The sequence below is a fragment of the Hyperoodon ampullatus genome (genome assembly GCF_949752795.1).
Source record: "Hyperoodon ampullatus genome assembly, chromosome: 13".
Taxonomy (NCBI): domain Eukaryota; kingdom Metazoa; phylum Chordata; class Mammalia; order Artiodactyla; family Ziphiidae; genus Hyperoodon; species Hyperoodon ampullatus.
This window is the reverse complement of record NC_136926.1, coordinates 23109839-23137445: the sequence shown is the minus strand read 5'-3', so window position 1 is coordinate 23137445 and position 27607 is coordinate 23109839. Positions and strand designations below refer to the sequence as shown.

Genomic DNA, 27607 nt, shown 5'->3' with positions numbered 1-27607 from the left:
CGGAGCGGCTGGGCCCGTGAGCCATGGCCGCTGAGCCTGCGCGTCCGGAGCCTGTGCTCCGCAATGGGAGAGGCCACAACAGTGAGAGGCCCGTGTACCGCCAAAAAAAAAAAAAAAAAAAAAAAAAAAAAAAGGACTCTATATATGTAAATGACCATGCCATTATTGTACCTAATAAAATTAAGAGTGATTTCTTAATATAATCTAATACTCAGCCTGTATTCAAAGTTCCCTATTTCAAAGATGAATTTTTATAGTTGAGTTTGTAGAAATCAGGTGAATATTTAACAGCAAACGAAAAATAGCTCTCGGAGCCAACATGATAAATATCTCATGCCTGTGGCCTCAGGCCCTAATCAGGTATGTGAAAAAAATTATATTTGTCTTTAAGTGCCATTTGCATGTTCTGCTCCCCCTCAACTAGATTACTTACTTTAAAAAACTGTACAGGGCTTCCCTGGTGGCGCAGTGGTTGAGAGTCCGCCTGCCGATGCAGGGGACACAGGTTCGTGCCCCGGTCCGGGAAGATCCCACGTGCCGCGGAGCGGCTAGGCCCGTGAGCCATGGCGGCTGAGCCTGTGCGTCCGGAGCCTGTGCTCCGCAACGGGAGAGGCCACAACAGTGAGAGGCCCACATACTGCATAAAAAAAAAAACAAAAAAAAAACAAAAAAAAACTGTACAAAACTTTTAGAAGAATCTATAGGTAAAAGAGAACAAAACAAAAGCCATGCTGAGTATTACACAGCATGTCCCTCAAAAGCAATAAAATAAAGAGGAATTGGACTGGTAAGGATGATTATTTAACAACAGACAGATGCAGAAGGGGTGGACATTAAGCCAAATGATTTCTCCCTCAGTAGCCAAACCAATAGGACTGAGAGATTTAGAAGGCGGGACACAGAGGAGTGGTAAACTTGATGCTGTTGGAATTTCCTTTTAAAAATCTGTATTTCTTCTCTCTGCAATAAGAACGAGGTTTCTGAGAAACATACGGCAGAAGCAGTTTAAACAGCAAATCCAATTACCTCGGAGTTGTTCTCCTTTTAAGAGTAAGTTCTGATCCGTGTTCCGTGGGTCAAGAGCACAGTTCAAATCTCTCTTTGCCCCCTTCTGAATCACGCTTGTCTCTGCCTCCCTGCTCCTTTTAGCTCTCTACGTAACAGAGATTCCGGTCTCCACACAATGGCCCACCATTCAACCACACTCAGCTTTGTCCCTAAACATTCACTCCCCCTGGCTCCTGCTGGGTCTGTTATATTCAGATATGAACTTTCCAGGAATCTGATCATGTCACAGGCCTTTTCCTGTATGACAAGTTCAGTGCTAATCATGAATAGCAGGCTTCACACACAGGGTTAGCATTATTCATGAAAATGATGACTCCACATCCAGAAATAGGGCAAAACTGGCCTAAAATAGGGAGGCTGGGTCTCAGTTGAGTCCACCAGGCAATTACCAAGGTCTCTTGCTGCAAACAGCACAGGAGTTTTTCTCAACTTTGTTAATCTGACACATTAGAAGCACAATGTCCTTCCAGACTCAAGGTCTGAGGCTCAGCTTCATGGGAAGCGCTGGTGCCCACAGGGCGAACAGAAGGGCTTTCCAAAGAACCAAAGCCAGACACTGCTCATTCCTCCCACACCCCCAAACCAGGGGCTCCCCAGTTCTCATTCCCAACTTCTGTATGTCTCCCTACCCTGACCATTTCAAGGCTGGCTTTAGAAGCTTTGAGAGGGTTACCAAAGGGCCTTAAGAAAAATGATATTTAATTTTTCTTTTTTGGGACAGTGAGGCACATTTGACAAATATTACAAATTAGAGGGGGATTAGGTGGTTCACACTGTTTTGCTATAATTCTCTCCTCTGGAACTTAGTCTCAGTGACCACACGAGTCCACTCCCATTGGCCCAAATTATATTTTATAAATGTGAGGTGAGGATTATCTTTCCAAATAAAAGCGACCGGATTGAAATCCCCTCTTCGCCATTCCTGAGAGAATGACATAGGCTGGTACTAAAAGACTATCTTTGTGTAGAACAAATGGACCGAGGAAAATCTGCTTTCCTCTCCCCTTGCCCCTTCCTTTTTTACATAACTAGAGCCAAATGAGATGTTTTTCACTTTAAAAATTTGACTAAGCAGCCTGGGCAAAAGCCTAGTCTTCTGGTCTTTACTGTTTTCTCAATTTGGGGGACTGAATCAAGGTATATCAGGTTGGAAGGACAGCAAAGTGAGGGTCTGACTGCCAGACAGTGGTGACATGTGGAAGTTTAGTTCGTGAAAGGTGAGCACTGGTCCCCTTGAGGCAGAATTCAGACTGCTGTGGTGGGCAGGAGGGAGAGGGTCGCGGGTCCCACATGGACCTCCATACCCTCTCCACACATACCCTCCTGCCCTGAGGAGTGGGAGAGGAGGCAGGGCAAGGGGTAGGTTTAAATCATAAGGAAAAAGAAAAAAAAAAACAGGTAGAATTATTATGAATGAGCTGTCCTTTTCTTCAGCTCTAGGAACTGAAAAACCTTGTTCCTTTGGCATATTTAAGAAGATATTATGAACACTGCATTAGTAAACGCCTTACAGTACCATGTTTGATTTTGGTTCCTGTACTCTAAATCTTCCCACAACAGTTTCCACCTTGTTTTAAAGTATCTTTCTAAGATCCCCTGCCACATCACATATTCCCTGAGGGTCAGGGTATCTTTCTGCCTTTGTACCTTACAGATAATAAACACTGAATGCGGGAATGAATGAATGAACCAGTTAGAAAACAGGTCTTGTGCTAAAAGACAGAAGAAAGTGGGTTTTCCAGTAGTAGAGAGTGACAAGTTGTGAGTTACCATAAAATAACAATAGAACATATTTATGCTAATGTGAGGAAAGGGACTATCACATTGGCTTTGGAGGGTATCTAATTTACTGAACACCATTTTTCAGGAGACATATCACATCAAATCTAAACAGTAAGCAGTATCATAACTTAGTTTTACTGTCTATAAAGGGCTATTCATTCATTCTTAAAAAAAAAAATTTTGTTTTTGGCGGCACCATGTGGCCTGAGAGATCTTAGTTCCCCGACTAGGGACTGAACCTGGGCCCCAGCAGTGAGAGTGCTGAGCCCTAACCACTGGACCGCCAGGGAATTCCCTCATTCTAAAAAATTAATTCCCCAAAGTGCAAGGTACTTTTTTTTTTCTGGACTGCTACTGAGCTGGTGCCATCTCTATCCATGAAAGAATCAGCATGAGGAAATCAAGCAGAAGCAGAAATTGTGGTTGGGCTTATCCATCAAGGGAATGGGGTCCTGAGAGAACCTGAGAGTCCCGTTTCTGAAAAGCCTCCATAAGAGAAGTGAAAATCCTCAGCCCAGGTGGCTCCTCCTTTCACCTGCTTCAGGAAATCCACCTGCCTGCACTACCTGCCCCCGGTAGTGGCCTCCACCCTGCACGCCTAGTGCTCAGGGTCCCGAAACCTGCCATGGGTGCATTAGAGCCTTACTCTGGCAGGCGGGAATCTCACAGTACTTCCAGTAGACACCGTCCTCGTGCTCCGCCACGTAGCACCAGGGGCTCACATCGCCGTCTGGGTTTCTGTGGAGGGAAAAGGACACACCTGGTAACACTCTCATTGTTTTAAGTCAACTGACTCATTGCTTTTCAGTTTTACCAAACGCCCCTCACCAAAAACAAAACAAAACAACAACAACAAAAAAACACTTCAGCTTCTGTGTTGTTTCTAATAATTCATATATATTTTAATGTCATCTCTTATGAAGAAGAAAAAAGTGGTAATACTACAAGAACAAAGCTATCCACTCCAACAGAAACTTCAGAGTTTGAGGGTGGGGGTAGGGAGTGAGCAAAGGTGAAATATGTTTACACAAATTCACTGCAGTGTAACCGGGACAACTAACCACTGAACAGATGATGCCAAACAGCACTGGCACCTTAACCATGAACACGGTGGTCCCATGGCTGGGAGAACACAGGTGCTCGCAAAACTACAGATAAAAATGCGAATGGAGCAGGGACTTCCCTGGTGGCACAGTGGTTAAGAATCCACCTGCCGTGGAGAAAACGGAACCCTCCTGCAATGTTGGTGGGAATGTAAATTGATACAACCACTATGGAGAACAGTATGGAGGTTCCTTAAAAAAACTAAAAATAGAATTACCATATGACCCAGCAATCCCACTACTGGGCATATACCCAGAGAAAACAATAATTCAGAAAGACACAGGCACCCCAAGGTTCACTGCAGCACTATTTACAATAGCCAGGTCATGGAAACAACCTAAATGCCCACTGACAGATGAATAGATAAAGAAGGTGTGGTACATATATACAATGGAATATTACTCAGCCATTAAAAGGAATGAAACTGGGTCATTTGTAGAGAAGTGGATGGACCTAGAGACTGTCATACAGAGTGAAATTAATTCAGAAAGAGAAAAACAAATATCGTATATTAATGCATATATGTGGAATCTAGAAAAATGGTACAGATGAACTGGTTTGCAAGGCAGAAATTGAGACACAGATTTAGAGAACAAACGTATGGACACCAAGGGGGGCAAGTTGGGGGGGCCGTGGTGGTGGTGGGATGAATTGGGAGATTGGGGTTGATATATATACACTAATATGTATAAAATAGATAACTAATAAGAACCTGCTGTATAAAATAAATAAATTAAATTAAATTAAATTAAATTAAAAAAAAATTCACCTGCCAATGCAGGGGACACAGGTTTGAGCCCTGGTCTGGGAAGATTCCACGTGCCATGCAGCAAGTAAGCCTGTGCGCCACAACTACTGACCTTGTGCTCTAGACCCCGTGAGCCACAACTACTGAGTCACATGCCACAACTACTGAAGCCCGCGCACCTAGAACCCGTGCTCTGCAACAAGAGAAGCCACTGCAATGAGAAGCCCGTGCACCACAATGAAGAGCAGCCCCTGCTCCACCACAACTAGAGAAAGCCTGCGCCCAGCAACGAAGACCCAACGCAGCCAAAATAAATAAATAAATTTAAAAAATAATAATAATAATGTGAATGGAGCAAACGGTCAGGATGGAAACTTGGTGATTAGAGTCAAAGGCCCTGAAGATACGCAAACCCCCTTTACTTGGCAATTTCTCCTTTAGTGCTATATTCTAAGGAAATCTTTACTTACAAAGATGTTCACCACAGCATTTTCATAATGCAAAAAAGTTAGAAACAACAATTAAGGATTGGTTAAACAAATATGTCCATATAAGGGAATGCTAGGCAGCTGGTAAAAATGTGGTGTAGAGACACATTTATTAATATGGAAAGATATTCACAATGTCTTGTTAGGTATTTTTTTAAAAGGCAGCTCTAAAACATGATGGATGACAACAATCCCATTTTTGAAAAGATATATTTAGGGAAGGATACGCACCAGACTCTTGAAAGTATTTATCACTGGATGATGGGACTACTGGTAGTTTTAATTTTTTTCTTTTCCAATTCTCTTTATTTTCTCATTTCTTCTACAATGAACACTGTCTAATTTTTAAGCAATAAAGTAAAATTCACATCATGTAGACTGCACTGACAAGCTTTCACCAGGATCAGGCCAGTCAACTCATGTTTGATAGAAATGGGTCCTATTTCCACGTCAAAACACTAACTTCTCAGAGAATTCTGAAAAAAACTATGCCGAAGAGTTTCACTCAGAACATACAGTCCTATAATCCTGGTACCAACTTCTGATATGGCAATAATAATTGCAAAAGACTTATTCCACATTTCTAAATGAGTGGCTTGGAATAAATGCCTTTAAGGTCTTTTCAACTCAGAGATGCCACGACAATAATGGGCAGCGCTGCTGAAACAGAGCAAAAGATGGCAGGGGTTACTGGACACACAGAAAAGCCTCGCCTCTCTCCGCTGCTTTTCAAGCTCCTTTTATTTGGACTCAGAACACTGGAAACCTGACACTCCGGTTAGGCCGGAAATGGGCATAAAGACCCTGCAGCCGGAGCTCTGGAGCAGCCCCTATCAAGCCTGGGAGGGATCAGCCTATTGTGTGGCCCAGAAGATAAGCTGCCCTGAAGCACAAAGGGTCCTTTTATTTTTTGTGCCCAAAGGCAGGTACCAGTGCCAACCCTGCTGTCCCGGCCTCTCTGCCTCCCCCCAGTCCAGATACGTGGAGCCAGAGAAGTGCGTTCCCATCACTCTCCATCTCGCGGACATCTCAACTGGGATGGGTCTGGAAACATCGCATAAGACAAACATGGTGTCGGATGTCAGCTGAGAAATCAAAGTCGGAGAATTTGTACAAAGCCCTTCTTTAAACAGTTTCACTGTCATTTTCCTCCCTCTATTCAGTGTTCAGCTTTGATGTAGTATTTGGTAAAGGCTTTCGAAAACAACTGTTTGTTATCAACGTCAAAACCATTTTGAAAAGCATCGGAATAGGTTAAAAAAAGAACAAGCTAATTCATCTTTGACTCTGCTGCAGTGCTAAAACGAAAGGCCCCAGCTCTCTGATGTGATAATAATCGACAATTTCAGTATCCCTTTTTTTGAAGGATAAATTGTTAGTTCAGGTCTGGTACATTCCATCAAATCAAAGGAGAGGACCGCAGCCAGCCAAGGCTCAGGAGGAAGGTGGTCCCCTGGCTCTCAGTGTTTTCTTAATGGATATTTACTGGTGCATTTCTGAGAGCCTAGTGGTAGAACTGGGTACTAATCTATAAGAAAAGATTTTCTTGTCAGATAAATTAAACCTCATTGGAAATTTAAAATTTACCTTAAAGTCAGGAGCACGTCTGAGAAGCCTTGCTTGATAGAAGGCAACAGAATAATATAATAGAATAAACCAACAGCCTAATACCAGAGACACTTTAGACACTTCTAAAGAGACACTTTAGAACAATAAGATAAGTAACTATGTAAAAATAAAAAACAAACACTGGTTTCTCTTCCTAAATACTCTTCCCAACCCAAGCCAACTATTCCCATGAATAGGAAAACTAGGGGAAGGAAATAAGCCAGAAGTGGAGTGGGGTTAATTTTTTTAATTATGCAAGAAAAAAATTAATGAACATGTATAACTTTGAAAATAAAACATCAAAGAATTCTTTAATAAGCATGTGTAATGTTAACAATAAAATACAAATGATAGCGAAATGTGAAATAGCATATATACAAATTGTTACCTCTGGGAAGTAGGCCTTGTTGGAGAGGATTTGGGAGGAAAGAGGTAAAATGGGGACTTTTATTTAAACAATATATATATCTGTTGTGTTTGAGAATTTTTTTGGAAAAACTTTTAATACTTTTATAACAAACAAATAATACAATGTAACATATAAAATATAGCAATCAAATAACAGACTAAAAAATAGTGCAACAGCAATGATGGGGGAATGGCCAGTTGGTACACATTAGAACCAAGGTGAAGCAAAGAGCTGAAGGCACAGGGATAAAGATAACATGGACTACAGGCCTTGAGACTTCAAGATAAGCAGAAGGGTCCTAGGGTGTTAGCAAAGGTACCTGGAGAGGGCAGTAGGTAAACACTGTGGCCCATGCAATGCAGATATAAATATGTTGTCTCAGCTGGGTCAACAGTGCCATGGTTGAGATTCCAACATTCTGGTAGCACTGGGGGCACAGTGTGTAGCTCAAAGAGTAGCTCGGTGATCATTTTTCCCTGTCCCAATGGCTCAAGAGGCTGCCTTTGCACCTGTCCTATTAATAATTAAATTCAACACATGGCTGACCCATGAGTCATGTTACCAGGATCCTGGGTATAAATAGCTAAAACACAGCTATAACCAAGGGTGCTCTGGTCCCTACTGACCAGTGATTCTCAACTTGTTTTGGATCACTGACAACTTTGAGAATCTGATCAAAGCCATGGATCATCTCCCCAATCACAAGTACATGCTTGAAGCACCATGGGTCTCGGCCCCTGCGAGGGCCAGACAGGAGGTGAAAGAGCAAAGGAACACCTTAGTCTGTTGAAAAGAAGGAAACAGCACAAATCTGATGGCTACGGCTGCTCCCAGAGCAAGGTGGTCCTGGGCTGGCAGGAGGTGGTACAACGCAGGGCAGCTTCCTTTGCTCAGAAGCAGAGAGAGGTTTGGGTCACAGATGGTGCTCTGCTTGCCCATGACATTCACAGCAGCTTAAGAAGCTGCGCTGTTTGTGTACTGTCTTCTGGGACAACTAAGAAAACCCTCCCAAAGAGACATGGAAGCTATCAGACAGGAAAGCAGAGCTCTGAAAACCAGTATCAAAGCAACCCAAGTTGAAAAGAGCGGGTAGATTGTGTGTGTGCACGTGCAGTTTTGGGAGAAAGATTTTTAAAACAGTAACAAGAAAGGCCTTGTGAGTTGGGCAAAAGAAGACAAAGAAGCTTTCCCTGTTGTGAGCAAGGCCAGAAGAAATGGGAAGAGGAGACCAGAGATTTTTTTAAGTACTGTGCAACCCCATCTTACCTGCAGTAGTTATGCTCGCCCAGGCCCCCCTCCCCGTTGGGGTATTTCAGAGTGTTGTATGGATGCTGGAAAGTCTCGTTCCAGAACAGACATGGCTTCCCGCCTTGCAGTGCTGTCCAGTTCTGCGTTCCCCTATAATCTGCACCGTTGGCTGTGAAACATTCTAGGAGAAAGAAAAGACAGAGCAAACTAATTTTCTGGCAACATCTATAGCTTCCTCCCTCTCTGCTTGATGTTTTATTTGTTTTGTTTGGACCAAGCTAGAAATGGATAGTGTCTTACTAGATCCTGGACACAGTGGATTTAACATTGGTAGGGCTGAGGAAATCTGAAACGAGGTACCCTCCACATGCTAGGCTCATCTTGGCACTCTCTTGTCTACAGACACTAGGACATTTTCCCCTGAAGTATACAGATCCCAACTAGGATATAAACAGGGAGCTGAACTGTAATGAAGCCTATGGAGTGAACCGGGAAACCCCCAACTCTGGGAAGAGTTGGTAACAGCCATCCGTGAGGAACTCTGGGTGCTCGGAGGGGGTCACTGCTCTCGCCAGCATCTCTGTGTGGTAACTAGAACCAGGTCACCAGCTGTAACTGAGCTCTCCCCTACAGTCTGAAAGGCTGCACTGACACTTGGATTTAATAAGACCATCAGATACAGCAAACGTTTTGGAATCCCAATCACACGAGTCTGGGAATGACTCACATTCCCTGGTAATGAAGAACAGTCCTCCCCACGCTGTTTGAGATAGAGGTGCCACAAAACAGACAGTCAACAGGAGGGAGCAGGGGCTGAGTTGGCATTTTCTCTCACCTCTTTCTGAAATTCGTTCCTACAGGACACATTCAACATGGTCTGAGGTCCGTTTAATAAAATGACAAAATCCTTGCAGGTGCAGCAATGTGCTTCTAAAATCTGCCTCTCAGGGACTTCCCTGGTGGTGCAGTGGTTAAGAATCTGCCTGCCAATGCAGGGGGCACGGGTTCAAGCCCTGGTCCGGGAAGATCCCACATGCCACGGAGCAACTAAGGCCGTGCGCCACAACTACTGAGCCTGCGCTCTAGAGCCCGCGCGCTGCAACTACTGAGTCCACATGCTGCAACTACTGAAGCCCGCATGCCTAAAGCCCGTGCTCCGCAACAAGAGAAGCCATCGCAATGAGAAGCCCGCGCACCGCAACGAAGAGCAGCCCCTGCTCGCCACAACTAGAGAAAGCCCACGCATAGCAATGAAGACCCAATGCAGCCAAATCAAATCAAATCAAATATGCCTCTCAGACTTTGGGGGGATGGGAATTTTAGCTGAGAGGATTTCCCCCCACATGTTGCATGCATTAAATTCACAGAGGTTCATGAGAAAGGCACAGTACAAAGAGCAATTTTTTAAAATTAGCTTAGTTGAAACTGACAGATAGAAGCACTTCAAACACGTTTTAAAGATGTATCACTAGGAACCTGACAATCTGGGGGAGTTACACTAACATTCTGAGCTTTATTTCTTTCCCTCTCCTGGCATGTGCTGACCCACGACTTCCGGTATGAAGGACTCTCACTGCCGGCTCCTGCTGCAGTGCATGTGCCTCCTCTGGCCTAAGCATGTGCACCACACAAGCACATCTATATTCTGAAAGATATTCCTTTTACTATTTGAAATCTACCTGCTAACCATCTCTCTTCCTGTACCCCCTTCCTCTCCCTATCTGGGCCCTGCGTTTTGTCTGGAACAGCCCGGTTTTATGGACAGCCAAAATAACTTGGACTCCCAGGCTGCAAAGGACACCCTAGCACTTTATCGTGCCTCGTGTGACATTTACATGTTACAAGAAGTGCAATTCATCATGTTCCAAGACAACCAAGCCCTCCACCAAGAGTCTGCATAAATAAAAAAGTTCAAAGGTAATTGAAGGAGGCAGCTCGGTGTAGCAGAAAATACACTGAACCAAGAGTCTAAGCCCTGGCTTCTTGTCCTGGACCTGCTGCTGATCAGTTGTGCAACCTTGGACGAATCACCACAGTCTGCATCACTGCTGATGCTTACAGAGTGTTCTACCGTGTGCCAAGCTCTGTGCTAAGTGCTTTACATCAACTCACCACCAACCCAGTGGGGAGGTCCCTTAATACTCCCATTTCACAGATGAGGCACCTGGGGCACTCGATCACACCCTATACTGCCTCCGATAGAACCCTTTGGCATCATCCTTGCTTTCCCCATGCTCTTCCTCACCCCCTTTCTGCTCATCAGCAAGTCCTATTGACTTTCTTCGAATATGTTCCCTGAAACCCCCCTCTCCTCTCCATCTTGGGTGCTGCCACCTTCTTCCTGTTCACCATCAGAGGACAATACGGTCCTGCTCAGGTCTCACAGCTTTGACTTTCGTGCTCCCGCAACGCATTCTCTGCACAGGGCTCAAAGTTCCCAGGAAAACGTGAGCACTGGGAACAAAACCCAAAGCCGTCATCCTTGTCTGTGAAGCCCCCTCGATGTGGCCCCAGGCCCTCCCTCCACCGGGCCCGAGCTCTTCCCCTCATCACGTGCTGTGCTCCAGCCACACTCGCCTGCTTTTAATTCTGTAAACACACCACGCTATTTCCTGCCCGAAACGTTCTTTCCCTAATACTTCCCATCACAGACTAAATATTACCTCCTCAGAAAACCCTTCCCCACCATCTCCACTTCTGTTTTTCTGCCCTTCATTTGCTTGCTTCATAGCATTTATTATCACTAGGAATGTATATGATCTGCTAGAGAGAAAGAAAGAGGGAGAGAGAGACTCGCCGTGTGTGCGTGTACCACACCAGAGCCCTACCCAATCCCAAGGTTAGAGTGGGACCTGGGAACCTATATTTCTAGAAAGCTGCCCGGGTGATGATTCTAAGAACATCAAGCCAATCTTTGCCAATTGCTAGAATTTTAATTGCTATGTGTTAATACATCTTTTTCTCCTATCAAAAGTGGTCGAGGAGTGGCTTGGGAGCCAGAAATGCTGGCCGACCACTGGAAAGCATTGGAAAGCCTTAGCAATAGACAGCAACCTGCAGGGCAGTGGGGTCGGTGTTCCCCGAGACTCAGATGACTTGATTTGTAACACAAAAGAATGTGGTAGCCATCCACACAAGTGTCAGCCCTCAGGAATGGAATGAGGTGGCATCTGAGAGAGGGAATGGGTAAGAGCAGGCCTGTTTGCTTTAGTCTATTCCGCCTAGACCCAGTCTTGTTCTTAGCTATGCTAGGGAAATGGAGGCAGTGTTACCAGATTTGACAATTATTTTTTTTAACAGACTTGTCCAGTGCATGTCAATTTGGGGCGGGGGGGAACCAAACTTGAACGTTCTGGATTAAAGTTATGTGTGCGTCTTGATTTCATCAGAATACTGGGGTGTGCACTAGGTAATGAGGACCCTGCCTCCCTTGTTTCCTACCACTATGAAACTGGCCTAAGCTTTGGCTAGACAAGCAAGGAGTGGCTTAAACCATTAAAAAATAAAATATCACATGGCTGGTTGTAATATTTATGCATTCAGTGAAAGAGAACAAGCAAAGGTGATAAATCTAATGTCTACGATATTATTCATTAATTCAACAAATATTTACTCAACACTTACTATGTGTCTGGCACTGTTCACAGCACTGGGACAGCAGTGGTGAACACTCTGTGTTCTTAGAGCTCACATGCTCACAGGGCTTCACGCTCATAATACACCAATCAAAATTAACACTAGCCAGTGAGAAGTGCTACAAGGGAAAATGGAGTTAGGGGACGGAGATGGAAGGGTGGGGGTTCTCTTTTAGAAGAGGTGGGTCAGGAACGGCCTGGAGAGGAGATGAGGGGAGATGTGGACAAGGGGAGGAAGCGAACAATGGAAAGGACGCGGAAAGGGCATTCCAGGCAGAGGGCACAGCCAGTGCAAACCGCCCCCCGGCAAGCAGCAATGTGCTGGGGAAGGCTTGGGGAACTGTGAGGCAGCTCCTCTGATCCGACCAGGTAGGGTGAGTGCAGGGGAGGGTGGTGGGAAATGAAGAGGAGGAGGAGGCAGGCAAGGCCAGGACATGTAAAGTCTTGACGGTCGTATAAATTAGATTTTGGCTTTTGATCTAAGAGTGACAGGACGTCATTGGAGGGCTTTGAGCAGAGAAATGACACGATCTGACTTATCTTTTAGTAGAACTGTAGCTGCTGGGTGGAGGAAGAGCTGTGTAGAGACAGCTAAGCACTCAGCAGGGAGACCAGTTAGGTGCCTACTGCAGAAGGATGAGCTGGAAAGAAGGATGGCTTGGGCCAGGCTGGTAGCTGAAGGATAGGAAGAAGTGGCCGGATTCCGGATGTATTTTGAAGGTAGAACCAAAAGTATTTGCTGGGGTCCCAGAGAAAGAGGAGTTAGGTACAACACCGAGCAGCTGGATGAGCGGTGCTGCCATTTACTACGATGGGGAGGACCCAAGAGGCACAGAATATCTTGGGGTGGAATCAAGGCTTTGGTTTTGGATAGGAAAATTCGATGGAGATACAGAGTAAGCAGACAGCTAGATGAGCCTAGAGTTGAGGAAAGAAGCCAAGGCTAGATCCAGAGTGTGGAGGTAACAGCACTTGTGTGGAGAGAGAAGACATCTGGGGCTGAGCCCTGGGGCCCTGCAATGTTTCAGGCCTGGAAAGAGAAGGGCCCAGCAGTGATGTGCAGCCTGGGAGGTGGGAGAAAAGCTAAGGAAGCATGTGGGTCTCAGAAGGTAAGGGAGAAGGTGTTTTGAGAAGAGAGGAATAAGAAGCTGTGAAAGCACTTTTATTTCCTCCCTGTCTTCTCCAGTTGGAACCCATTCCATTCATCTCTGCTGGACCTTCCTCTCCATCAGAAAACTGCAAATCTTTTGCTTTGGGGATTGAATGAAAACAGCCATTAAGTTAGACACAAGCCTGACAAAAACTTAGTAAATACAGAAGAAAACTCCTTAATAAAAACTTCCAAGGCTGACATCAAAGCACTCGGGATTAATTCTTCTTTTCTAAGTTGGCAATTCCTTATCTTTTTCTCCAGCACCAAAACCCTCCAAAATATGGCATATGGCATTTATTTTTAAAAACTGGAGATGCAGGCTTCCCTGGTGGTGCAGTGGTTAAGAATCTGCATGCCACAGAGTAAATAAGCCCGTGCGCCACAACTACTGAGTCTGTGCTCTAGAACCCATGAGCCGCAACTACTGAGCCCACGCGTCTAGAGCCCATTCTCCGCAACAAGAGAAGCCACCGCAATGAGAAGCACAGCAACAAAGAGTAGCCCCCGCTCACCGCAACTAAAGAAAGCCTGCGCCCAGCAATGAAGACCCAATGCAGCCAAAAATAAATAAATAAAATAAATTTATTTTAAAAAAAGCTGGAGATGCTAATTTCATTGAAATTCTCTTGAGATATATGGAATCACATTAGGGCATACAAATCTTGGGTGAGAATCTCTGAGCAAATGGTTTTGTGCAGACCAACTGTTTTCTGCAGGACCTGCTGCTGCATGAAGGCCTGGAGGTCATCCCCATGGTAGGAAGATCTGAGGACAAAGACCATGTCTGGGTGAAAGTTCAATACTCCCCATTGCTAATAAAAGCAAGCTTGAGTTTTTGCTCATAAAACTATTATTGTTTATTATGTTTGGAATTTAGAAGGGTTGGTATAAAGACTGATTGACTTGATGGCATATATATTCAAAACTTTGATATTTATTCCTCAAATTCCATAGGCTCTCATACTCGCATGCTGTATGTAACATTATTTGAAGATTTCAGTTGATCTAGAGGCATGACCTGTAGAGGACCTAGAAATATTCCCAGATACATTTTCCACAATACAATTCCCAAAGTCTGTCTACCTAGTGATTAAATGGGCAGTTATCAGGCTACCATCAGGATAGGAAAAATATATATGGTTTGAACCCTATGTCGAATCCCAGCATTCACTGGATAAAAAGTAAGGAAAAAAAGGTACATGTTTTTCTTAATCAAAATTTGAACTGTGGGATGAAACAAATCTTTGTTTATATATGCTACTGAAATCACATAATTCAATATCTGTACTTATTATAAGTGAGGAAAATGCCAAGTTAAGAGAACCAGGCAATTTAACTCCTGACAGGTTGCACGTGCACTGTGTTTTTAAAGTTCATGTTTAAAACTATAACGATGTGTTTTAAAATAATTAAAACTTGACATATATGAGATGGTGGTAGGAAAGCAAAAGACATTCTATTCCTTGATAACATTTAATAAAGTTGAAGAATAAGTTCTCAATGAAGCTCTATAACTAGGTCATTCCTAACTACACTGTTTGCCTGAAACCACATTATTGAGGTTCTTCTCATATTGAGTCTTGAATTTTCCTGGTTTTCTGGTAGCTAATTACTAGTTAGATCTCTATTATACGATGTTTGTGAGAGTCACTTTTTAATCCATCAAAGCTGACTTTCTGTTCCATGTAGGACCACTCAGCATCTCTACTGATCCTATGTTGGAAGAATCTGGCTGGTTTTAGCCTAGTTTGAAATTAACATGAATCAATAAGCATTAAATTGAATTATGGCATCTTAAAATAAGAAGGCAGAAACATTTTCCAGTGGGAACATCTGTTCTTTTAAAGACATCTATAAAATTTGGTAGGTGGGTAGATTATAGAAATACAAGCCTTAGGTGGAAAAAGCTCCTTTTAATATTTAGAGGGCAACACAAGAGTGTCGTCAGATGTTCGCACAACACATCTGCTGCTCTGTTGGGTTTCCAGTACAGACTGGTGTCCAGTGGGAACTCATGGGTAGGTCTTCAAAGCCTATGGTCCCTGGCAAAATCACCTTTTGCCCTCAGACACTCAAAAGCACTTCAGGAATGCTTATTTCAGTTATGTGGAACCCCATGGTAAAGAGGCACATGGCCTTGGGAAGGCAGGGGTTCCCAGACCTTCCCATCCTAACACAGCTGAGCCTGTGAAAAGACACTGTGTCTTTAACGCCAATGGCTCCCCAAGGGAAGAGATTCCCATGATTACATGGAGGCAGGCGATCAGGTCTAGATCACCTAGACTACTTAGAGAGAGGGTAGGAGGGAGGGGCCTTCTAAACACATGGTACATACTGAGAATCACTGGAAGAAAGGGGAAATGACACCAGACAAGTAGCTGACACTGCGGGGTTTGAAGAAATCACCTGGATTTGGGGCTCCATTTCTTCACTGGTGAAACAAGGGGATTTGAGATAGGTGGTCTCAATATCCCTTCACTCTAAACTCTAATTTCAAGATTCTAACAAAATAGAACTGAGGCTCAAAAGTCTGAGGGAGTGTGACAGGAAAGGATTGATGGCTAAAATCTCTCCTAGGCTTAAAATTCTCTAATTCTACCCATTTCTCTAATGGAAGTGAGAATTCTATGGAAAAAAATAACTCACCTTCCATGTGGGCCCTCCTTCTGAAGAGGCATTTAAGCACTCTTTTTGTTTAGAAGAAACTACATCTTCAACAAATAAATTTCAGGAAAAAAAAAGAAAAAGAGGAGAAACCTCTAGGTTAATAGAGACTCAAAAGTCACATCACCTAACTGTACCTGGCTTAGGTCCTGGTTTGAATGGTAAAAACACCGATGAGACAACCAGGGATACCTGAAAACTGATTACTGACTGGATATTTGATGATATTAAGAAATTACTGTTAAAATTTCAGTTGTGATAATGGTAGTGGTACTGCTACTATGTTTGTTTGTTTTTAATATTTATTCATTTATTTAGGTTGCACCGGATCTTAGTTGTGGCACGTGGGATCTTCGTTGCAGCATGTGGGATCCTTTTTTTTTTTTTTTTTAGCTGCGGTGTGTGGACTTCTTAGTTGTGGCACACGGACTCTTACTTGCAGCATGCATGCTGGATCTAGTTCCCCGAGCAGGGATCAAACCCAGGCCCCCCCACCCCCCCGCCCCGCGTTGGGAGCATGGAGTCTTACCCAGTGGACCACCAGGGAAGTCTCTGTTGCTATGTTTTTGAAAAGAGTTCTTATCCTTTAGGGATACATAGTGAAATATTTACAGATAAGATGATATGATATCTGAGATTTGTTATGAAATAATCTACTTGGGGGGATGAAAGAGGTAGAGATGAAATACTTTGGCCTTGGTTTACGATTGTGGAAGCTGGGAGATGGATACACATGACTTCCTTACACTTTTATTTTTGAATATGTTCTAAATCTCCCAAAGCAAAATTTTTTGAAAGGACATCTTGAAAATACTTACTAACATGCTGTTTTACAATTAATCTACCTTAGTTTCTTTTCAAGAACAATAAACAAACTCAATCAGCCATAAATTCAGTCATCTAAAATCAAGACAGACATTCACCTACCATGTTCTTGGACTATGTATTCAAATGACCAGAGGACAAAGTACTTTTGTACTTTTGCCCAAAGTAGAATTACCACAAAAATAATCACTGCAATTATTTATCAGTAGCTTTTCCATTAAAATATCTTTTAGATCTTCCTTTTCATTCATGGGAACAATGTCAGAAGAAAAGGCCATACCTCTCAAAGTTATTTTAACTAAAGAATTCATACTTTTGGAAGGAGACCTGAAGTCTTCTATTTGAATCTCCAGTTTATTCATCTCTATTAACAGATACCTAATTAAAAGACTATTTTAAGAAAAACTGAACATATCGTAAGCAATAGACAACAGGTTTAAATTCAGAAGACCCACGAAAACACTTCAGAGAGGGGTCCTTATTATTTGTTATATAAAAATTGGAAAAATAGATAACTCTTGAGGCAGAACAGGCCCAGAATGCAGTGCTGCTTGGGTACCACTCCTCCCATCTGGCTCTCATCTTGAATATGCTCCACTCTTACCCAGGCAGGACCCACTGGAAAGCATGCCGTGGCTGTCACTGTGAAGGACATGTGTTTTTGCCAGGAAGAGTCACCATGAACATGCAGTAGTGCTTGAGGACCTTACATTCATCATTTAGGATATTATATACAAGTACACTCATCAAATTGAAGACCAGGAGATAGTTCTTAAGAAAGAATGACCATTAACCTATCAACATCTAGCTCTGTAACATATACAGAGAGATTAGGCCAAGCCTCAGTGAAAGCATGGACTCACTAAGTTAGAAGTCACTAGCTCAGCAGAACTCTACGAAAAACATTTCATTAATTAACCATGGACTTTACTGCCAATACCAACAGAACATATTCTATCATGGTGTGGTGATGGCACCTCTCTCAGTGTAATGTTTGAGCATAAATGGATCTACTTTAGATGTTTATTTATAAATATCCTCTTCAATCTTGAAATAAAATTTCACACTAGAGTTTTCACATAAGGAAACAGGAAGTACAATAAGATGTTTTAAAGCTCAAAGTCCAGTTCTCTGATGGACAATAACTTAGTACATTATAAATCAACTTTAAAGGAAACAAAAAAGACAAAAGATGGAGAACTATTTGAAAGCTCAGGGTCTAGAGGAGATAGCACTATACTCCTATGGAACCCAGAGGCTCTAAAACAAGTCCCACAGCACCTGCTGCCCCAGCTCTTCTAAGACTTGATCAGCTTGACCTATAATTGCTCAAGAAGCACCTGGCCCTGCTTCCACTAGACCGTAAGTTTCTTCACTCATCTTTGTATTCTCAGCAACTACAGACCACACAGAACGTGCCTGGCAAACTTTTGTTGAATGAGGGAATCAGGTGTATGGAGGGCTAGGGGGGAAAACCCATGACAGACATGTTCAGAGTGCCCTGATTTCCTCACCAATTTGTGCCTCCAGGCTAGCTATCATGCCCTGCCTAGCAATGACCTGGGAGAAGTTCCAGGAAAGCTTATATAAATCAAGTATTCGAAAATCAAATGCTATTTAAACCAGGGGAGTCTGCTATTTAAATGGAATCCACAGTAGAGCTATTTGTAATAGGGAATAAGCAACCCTCTTTGTAATGAATACTCATGTTGATATTGAGTTTGCTTTCAATGGGATACACCTGGCTCAAATCTACACCTTGCCTCACCATCACTTGAGCAACATTATTTCACGCTGTCTGAAGCTCTGTCAGACTAAAAAGGAGATAAAATAAACTGATGTAATCCAGCTTTTGGACAACTTTCATCAGTATTGCCTGTACCCTATTTTTAATTTCAGATGGCAAGAAAGTTCCCCAATAATGGAGCCCTGGAGGGCAGCCAACGCTCCATGGAAGCCAGGCTCTGGGCTATTCAGCTTCCCTTGGTTGATGTGGGATGGGCAAATAATACAACAGTCCTTGAATGGGGAGCTAGCTGACTGCCAGGTAGACAGCGTATCTCTAGAGCACATCTTTAAAGTAAAACCCGAAGCAACAAAGTTGTCGTCTTCTAAGAACTGGTACAGGGACTAGTCCTAGTCGGAGATGCTGGGCATACAGTAGGCATTTGATAAGCATTTGTTAGCTGGTCCCAAGATAAAAATATGACTCAAGTGACAAGTTTCAGAAGTTCTGGCCATGGAGACAGCTTGAGGCAGAAGGAAAGTCTCAGTGTAGCACTGACTTACAAACAAGAACAGGCATTGCTGTCACCTCTAGTCACCCAGAACAATAAGGGCAGATGGTGGCCAACAGACTGATTTGCTAGTCAAAGGTTTAAAGTTTCATGTAATGTTTCATGGATCTAGAGTAGGGTTGTCAGATTTAGCAAATGGCAGTACAGAATGCCCAGTTAAATTTGAATTTCAGATAAACAACGAATGATTTTTAAAGTATTCCCAAATATTGCATGAGACAAACACAAAAAATTACTGTTTATCTGAAATTCAAATTTAATTGAGTGTCCTGTATTTAATCTGGCACTCTTACTCTAGAGAAAGTGGAAACATACGGTGACCCACAGACCTTACTCCATTAAGATTTCTGAAACACTGTTCACGGAAATGCTTAAGGAGTTTAGATATGGACAATGAAGAATCTATTTTCTTAAGAGTGAAAAAAGATGTTGATCAGAGTTGCCTACTCCGAGGCCACAGTGAAGGGAAGGATAAAAGAATAATATAATTAGGACACGGTTTCTCAACCTCAGCACTACTGACGTTTCAGGTTGGATAATTCTGGGGGGGGGAAGGGGGCCGCTGTCCTGTGCATTCCAGGATCGTAAGCAGCATCCCTGGCCTCTCTACCTGCTAGATGCCAGTAGCACACCCCTCCCCACCACACAGTGAGTTGTGACAAGCAAAAATGTCTCCAGATATTGCCAAGTGTCCCTTGGGGGCAAAAAATCTCCTCTAGTTGAAACCACTGAATTAGAAGAAATGGTCAAATAAACAGAAAGTGTCATATCCATTAACCAACTGGTGGTCATACAACAAAAGATTCTTCTCAAGGGAGAAATTTTCAGCTCGCCCCGGGGCTGCCTCGGGATGAGAGGGCTAGTCATTTCAGCTAAGACAATCAGAAACCCTTCATCTGCCAGAAGCACTAGAGAAGAATCTTTGGTGAGCCAAGCCGATGAAGCTCTGCATGGCAGTGCACACATCACAGCAAGCAGGGCATCGAACCCAGCCTTTGAAGATGTTCCTTTTAAGTTAACCTCCCTTCCAACTAAACTTTTTCCAAATCTCTTCCTGCCATTTGGAAGTTGAGTGATTCTCAGCTGAAAAGGCCTGTATATACGAGGTGCAGATGGCAGCAGTTACGGCCCTCACCAGATGCTGCAGTCTCTAATTTGATTGAAAGGATATAATTAGACAACAGAAACACTTTAATGAAAGAGCAAAACATGGAGGGAGGGAAGGATTGAAGGCCCTTAACTGATGCCAAAACACCCACCAGTAATAGAGGCTTTGAGTCTGGGGAAAAGGAAGGGGAAAGCCCCTTAAAAGGACAGTCCCCATCCTGTTTATTTCCCCATAGACATAGGAATAGGGATTTTATTATTGTAGATTTCCACTGTATTTTATGTGGGAACAATCTGATTAAAACCAGAAGAAGTCTTTGGAAGAACATCAAAGAAAAAGAAATATGGCTTCTGTGGTCATTATTAAAAATATTTTTACCAGCCCAATAATTTTCTTTGAAGATGAATTTTTATAGATTGAACAGCAGCAAGTAATTTACATACTGTGATGACATTGGTTAACAATCCCTACTGTTCTAGAACTACTTGGTCGCCATGTTTTCATCCAACTTTAGGACACCAAGGAACATGGACAGCCATTTAACATTTCTGTTTAAAAGATATAAACTCTAACTCTGTTTAGAGTTAGTCCTATAAGTCAATGCCACAACTGTTTTGTATCATCTTTAAAAGTTGCCTATGCTGTTTTTATCGTTTCCGAGCTTTCAAACTTTGAGTGTGAATATACTGCTCTGGTTCTAACCAAGAATCTAACCAAACTGAAAGAAATCCAGCCCTCAAAGTCTGAAGTTGCTAATGTGGTATGACACTGGGGTTTGGAAGCCTCCTCAGCCCACTAGAAGCAGGGCCCCGCCCTCGCGGTAAATTGAACAATAAAAGTTTAATGCTTTGGCTACTTGCCAGGAATTAAATCAGTGGCAAGAAAACTAGAAGCTGGGCCCAGCAGAGGGGCAGCCCCGAGAGGGTACTGTTATTAAGTACCCTCTCATAACTGCAGGAGGGAGAGGCAGCCTTGCGTGTGAGGTGGCCTCAAATCTTTTGTCTGTAAAGTACTTCCTAGCCCCAACCTCATTCCTCTTCGAACTGTTGCAAGTCCAGAAGAGGGAGGTGTTTACCTAGAAAGAGGATTAAAAGGGGGATGGAAGGAATTTCCTTAGAGGACGAGAAGGCAGGTTTCTGTGGAGTGGCTATTTTTGAGAAGTATGGACACCCTTCTAATGTTTCTACAACGGCCTCTATCCTTTCCCTGTTTCATCCGAATGCAGGATAATGTCCCAGAGGTGACGTCTGGGGAAGAAGCACTGCCGTCTTGAGAGAATGACACTGAAGACAACAGAGAGGGGGAAAAAACAGAGTGACCTCAGGCTCCTCTCCTAGACTAATGCTTCCGGGTTCCACCTGGATACTCAAGGTCAAAATGAATGTGGAAGAATGTCAGTCACCGTTCTCACTCATTCACTGTGAGCCAGCCAGAAACTAACCTGCCAGGTGACAAAAGGGGGCTTGAGGAGACCTCACCTCAAAACCTGCACAGGTAGTTTGCTAAGGAACACACTCACTTCCTCCTCTGTTATCCTTATTCAGGAGGGAAAAACTAAGAAAAAACTACAGATCCAAACTTACGGCCTCTCCCAAGTGTTTTGCATTAACTGTTCCACAGTACAAACACAATCAATTTGGTATGTTTGAGTGTTTCATTTTGTTTTTTCGAAAATGTTTTAATTAAAACAAAATAATCATCCATGCTAAGCACACTGTTGTTTTTTAAAGGCCACTTTAAAAATGACAATAGAACCATTCAACTGTTTAGGAAAGTGATAGAAGTTTATTTTCTTTTTTTTTCTTTTTTTTTCTTTTTTTTAAATGTCTCAGGGCTGGTGCCACCTGCTGCCTGGGCTTTCCGCTGAGAAACAAATCTCTCAACAGTTTGATCCAAGCAACATCTGCATAGCTGAACAAACAATGGGCTGGTTCCGAAGAAGGCTCTATTTTCTTTATGTAGTGCACACTGAACCATACTGAATTACCTTTTTTTTTTTTTTTTTGCGGTACGCGGGCCTCTCACTGTTGTGGCCTCTCCCATTGTGGAGCACAGGCTCCAGACGCGCAGGCTCAGCGGCCATGGCTCACGGGCCCAGCCACTCCGCGGCATGTGGGATCTTCCCAGACCAGGGCACGAACCCGTGTCCCCTGCACCGGCAGGCGGACTCTCAACCACTGCGCCACCAGGGAAGCCCCTGAGTTACTTTTTAAAGTATTTTTTAAAGTCTTATTAAAGATCCAAATGTATGTGTATGAAATTTCCCTCCCTCGATATGTTTTTTTTTTTGTTTGTTTGTTTTTATTAGTTTCTGCTTTATAACAAAGTGAATCAGTTATACATATACATCTGTTCCCACATCCCTTCCCTCTTGCGTCTCCCTCCCTCCCACCCTCCCTATCCCACCCCTCCAGGCGGTCACAAAGCACCAAGCCGATCTCCCTGTGATAATTGTGGTAAAATATACATAACACAAAATTTACCTTTTTAACCATTTCTCCCATGCGTCTTAAAGTTAGTTTATAGTAAAAGGTAAAAGGTTCATTCAGCAAGCCTCCCTGTCACTTTTCCAGACCAGTGAACACTGCAAAAAATCAACACATATGGACCTAGAGCAGGACTTGGTCAAGTCCAGCCTGCAGGCCAACTCTGGCCCACTGCCTGTTTTTGTATGGCCCATGAGCTAAAAATGCTTTTTAAACTTTTAAATGGTTGAAAACAACCAAAAGAACAGTATTTTGTTGACATATAAAAATCACATTCGACTTCCCTGGTGGTTAAGAATCCACCTGCCAATGCAGGGGACACGGGTTCGAGCCCTGGTCCGGGAAGATCCCACATGCCGCGGAGCAACTAAGCCCATGTGCCACAACTACTGAGTCTGCACTCTAGAGCCTGCAAGCCACAACTACTGAGCCCACATGCCACAACTACTGAAGCCCGCACGCCTACAGCCCGTGCTCCACAATTAGAGAAGCCACCCCAATGAGAAGCCTGTGCACCACAACAAAGAGTTGCCCCCAGTCACTGCAACTAGAGAACGCCCGCATGTACAACAGTGAAGACCCAACACAGCCAAAAATAAATAAAAATTTTAAAAAACTTTAAAAAAAATCACATGAAATTCAAATATCGGTGTCCATGTAAGTTTTCTTGGAAGAGAGCCACACCTATCCATTCACAGTCTGTCTATGGCTGCTTTGCTCTACAAACATGACCTCCCTTCTCTTCATTCTTTGAGATTCTGCAGCTGTTGTACTGCAACAGACAGTACATGGCCCACAAAGCCCAAATTATTTACTGTCTAGCCCTTTACAAAAAATGTTTGCTGACACCTACCTGACCTAGAGCCTAAGATGGCATTATAGGCTCAAAAATTCTAAACTAAAGATGGTATATTGCCCATCACCCAAAATTCCTAATCTGTATATTGTGAAGCAATTTAAAGCAATATATTTTACCTTCATCATTTATTGCTTTTGATCCAAATATGCTAAATCATAAGTAAGTATATCAATAATATCTATATTAAGTGTACCAACTTGCTGTTTATTAGCAGTGAGCCTAAATTGAACTTCATTTTGCTCTAAGATTTATAAAAGGTCTCACTGCATATCTCAAACACTTAAACAGCTTTGTCGAGGGGCCAAAAATTTTCACAAAAAGATCAGAGTTCTTTGATGCCAGGTCAGTTTTGACAGTTTCCTGTTTCTTAAAATACATAAAAGTAACTGGTATGCACGTTAGTCCCCTTCACTCCTCTCAGCCCCTGGGTTGTATACAGGTAATTCCATACAACATTAATGGAGTCCCCAGGAGGGATAAGGCCCTGTACAGCATGAAGCTCTCACTGTTAACTGAACTCATAGGTTTTATGGCAAGACACACTGCTGTCTAATGGGACAAATTCTACATGAGAAGCTGGAGGAGGATGAGCATAAAAGGCAGTTCACAGCAAACATAACCAGAGTTGATACACTCTGTTGACGCACACCTGAAAGCCCCTAAATGTGGTGAAACACCCAAGCAGGTATATGCCTTAGGCGGAAAACTCAGAGCTGAAGTCCACTCAGCCTTCTCTGCTCTTCCTACCTCTCGGTTGTCCCCTGCAGGTCAGTAAATTCCAGATGGGAGTTCACTTCAGAGAGCCCATCAGCCCACGGCCCTGGCTGCCTTCCTCCTTGAAAAGGGAGTCTAGATTCCACCACTAACCTCTACCTTCCTCCTTATCAGTTGTGAAGGAACGGAGAGAATCTCAAAGAATGAAGAGAAGGGAGGTCATCTGGGGTTGGCTACACACTGTAATTAGAAGTAGCACTGATAGGGAATGAGCTAACTTTTTATAAAGTCAGCATTCAAAAATGCAAACCACCAGTAATTTAAATATTACAAAATTATGCAGAATATAAGTATTGAAATAATTTTTTCCATCCACAAAATTTTAGAGAAAATTACAGTATCAAAAATATGAAATGTCAAGTTTGTCATATCCTCAGAGTAAAACGTGTTTTTTATTGGAAAGGATTTTTAAAAACTAGTGGGTAGGCTCTAGACAGGATGTGATGCTGAAGACCATGTGGTATCTCCCTAAAACTGCCTCTGGAACTAAAGAGGAGAAGTCACAAAGGCACTGATGTACTAAGGATGGGAGGGAAAAAAGCTGGTGAGGCTCACTCAATTGGGAACATAGGCCACTTATCATAAATCATTTCACAATGGTTATTTATTTGTCCCTACCCCAGACTCCAATAAAAGCACACACCAAGGTTTGAAGTTCAAACTACGTAAGAGCTGTTGCATTTGACCCTTCCGAGCAAAGCAAAGGTGCCTGAGGAGAGGGTGCCACCTTCCACAAGCATAAGCACACAGCTGGCTCACTGAACACTTTTCAGAGCTATTACTCTGCCCTTTCCAGGAGAGGAAACAGTTTATTTCCACCCATACCTCTCTCTCCATAGAGGACATTAAATCCTGACCACACATATGGCAAAGTGGAGCTAAGGGGTTACTAGGTTACAGTTATGTTGACATATCCTGGCTCTCAGAAAGTCCCTCCTTCATTCCCCACATACAGCAAACAGTAGAAGTGATCAAACTTCTGCACAAGTTTTTGTAGTTGTCCCCTAGAAGGCCACTGTTCACTCAGAAACCACTTCCTGAGCCTAAGGTTTATAGCACTTGGAGAGCCCCCTTCTACCATTCTAAAGCCAAGCTTTGCCTTTAACAGGGATTAATCAGACTGGAAGCTCATAGCATTCCCACGGCAAAGGAGGTGTCCAGCACTTGGTGAACTGTAAAGCACTATAAAAAGAAGTATTAAATATGTTTAGTGACTGCCTGCTATATGTGGGTGTGTAACCTGCAGTACATCATTTAATCTTCACAACACCCTGCAAGGGAGTTATCATCATCCCTTCTTTACAGATGAGGAAACTGAGGCTCAGAGAGCTGAAGGCACAACCCAAAGTCACATAGTAAGTGACAACACTAAATCCTTATCTTTATCACAAATCCAAGCTGTTAAGTAAACAAAGCAACTTGGAGTTTTCTTTCATCAGCAAAATCCTGTCTCTCCAACATCACAGCCTGCGACTTTGGGTGGAGAACCCAGAGGCCGGTTTTCTTACTTCAGCAAACCTGAAATGCATTTTTCCCGTCCCTTCCATTAATGCCGAAGTCTCAACACCTGAACAACTTGCGGACAAATGTACCTGGGCCAGACAACGCCCCCTTGCCTGCTCTTCAACTTGGAGAGTTCTGTTGCAAGGAAAGGTGTGCGGGCGAGCTAAGCAAAGTCCCAGCTTCCATCCTGGTCTAGGGCCCCACTTGGGGAAGACCTGGCCTTGACCTTGGCCTGGGGAGCGCGTTACCCTATTTAAAGTGTGGGCCTACTGGGGAGACGAGTGCTCGGCACTGCCCTCCCAGGATAAGCACCCTAAGCTCTACAGGGGAGAAGTTTCCCATCACCCCTTACTTTCTTCCCCTCTCCACGCTGGACCTGCACCGAGTCACGGGGAAGTTCAAAGCGGCCCCGGTGGGGCGGGGGATGGCTAGGGAGGGAACGTTCTGGCTGGGTAGAGCCGGTCTTCTCCGGACCCAGGTCTACCTCTAGCAGGGCGGGCAGGTCAACCTTACTCTTCTCGACTTGTACTCAGAAATTAGTGTTGGGCAAGCGGGTGCAGCCGGGACCGGGCAGAGGGGCCGGGCGCCCGCTCCCGTCGCCTCCGCACCCGCTCGTGAGCGGGTAGACACAGGGTTCGCGGGCGTGGGTGGGAGGGGGGACTGGGGGCGTCGTTGTGGGGCTTGCGGAGGGGATCTTGGCCCGAGGTGTCGCTGAGGGGCTTGGGGAGGGGGGGCAGCGTCTTGAGGCGGGGTGGGGGAGCGTCCCGGCCCGGGGGGAGTCGCTGAGGGACTTGAGCTGGGGGTGCCGGGTCCTGAGACAGAGGAGACATCCCGGCCGGGGGGACGTCGCTGAGCAGCCTGACCAAAGGGTCTGGGAGGTACTGAGGCAGACAGAGCGCCGGCCGAGGGCGGCTGAAGGGGTCTGGGGGTCTGGGGGGAGTCCCAAGTCCTGAGGAGAGGGGCTGCCCCGTCTGAGGGGCGTCGCTGAGGGGCTGGAGAAGGAGTCCCAGAAGGCAGGGGAGAGGGAGTTGGGCCCCCCGGGCGGGCTCCGCGCAGGACGGGCGGAGCGGGGGGTGGGGGGGTAGCTCACTCACCGGGTCCGGGGCCGAGGCCGGGGCTGGGCGCGGGCCGGGCGGCCAGCGTGAGCGCAGCGGCGGAGAGCAGGGCGAGGCGGGCGGCGGGCGGCGCCATGGGCCGTCAGTGCGGGGCCCCGGGGCGCGGCCCGGGGGAGAAGGGGCAACGCAGGGAGCCGGGGGCGGCCATGGGAGCGGGACGCTAGGCTCGAGCGTGGCCCCGCCCCGGCCGCCCGGCGGCCCCGCCCCGGCCCGCCCTCCCCAGCGCCGCCACCGCCCCTGCCGCCAGCGGCCCGCCAGGCTCCGCCGCGAGGCCCGAGGGGCGGAGCCGAGTGCGCACGCCCGCCTCGCCCCGCCCGCGCCTGCCACTCACGCTCCAGGCCCCGCCCACATCCCCTGCACCTGGGCCCGCCCACCCGCGGACCACTTTTTTGGTTGGTTCGAGGGGCGGGGCCCGCAGGTGAGGAGCGGGGCCTGGGGCACAGCCTCCGAGTCCACAAGCGGAGGTTTGACCCGGCTGGACCGGGCCGGGCGCTCAGTGACCCCTTCTCCACCCTCACTCGGGTCGTGACCCACACGCGGGCTCAGCCGTAGCCGTAATAGTCAGAACAGCAGTCTGCAAACCGCTTTTCCCTGCTTGGCTCCTCACAGCGGTTTAAAAAAAGGTGCTCTGGAGTCAGCCTGTCCGGGTTCATATCCCACTTGATCACCTGTAAAATCTTGGGCGGATTTAAAAGAAAAATAGCTCTCTTACTTCAATTTCCTTATCTGTTAA

General features: G+C 44.8%; 1 protein-coding gene across 2 annotated transcripts in view; it reads right to left on the bottom strand.

Annotated features, from left to right (window-relative positions):
• KREMEN1 (kringle containing transmembrane protein 1) overlaps nucleotides 1-26950 on the bottom strand; it is a gene marked incomplete at both ends in the record, with an annotated part of 61437 nt that extends 34487 nt beyond the window's left edge. For both annotated transcript variants that reach the window (XM_079718224.1, XM_079718225.1), the window contains 3 exons: nucleotides 3497-3588; nucleotides 8474-8636; nucleotides 26854-26950. In XM_079718224.1, coding sequence (XP_079574350.1) covers nucleotides 3497-3588; nucleotides 8474-8636; nucleotides 26854-26950 — 352 coding nt within the window. The remainder of the gene's footprint in view (nucleotides 1-3496; nucleotides 3589-8473; nucleotides 8637-26853) is intronic.
• Nucleotides 26951-27607: the final 657 nt, after the last annotated feature.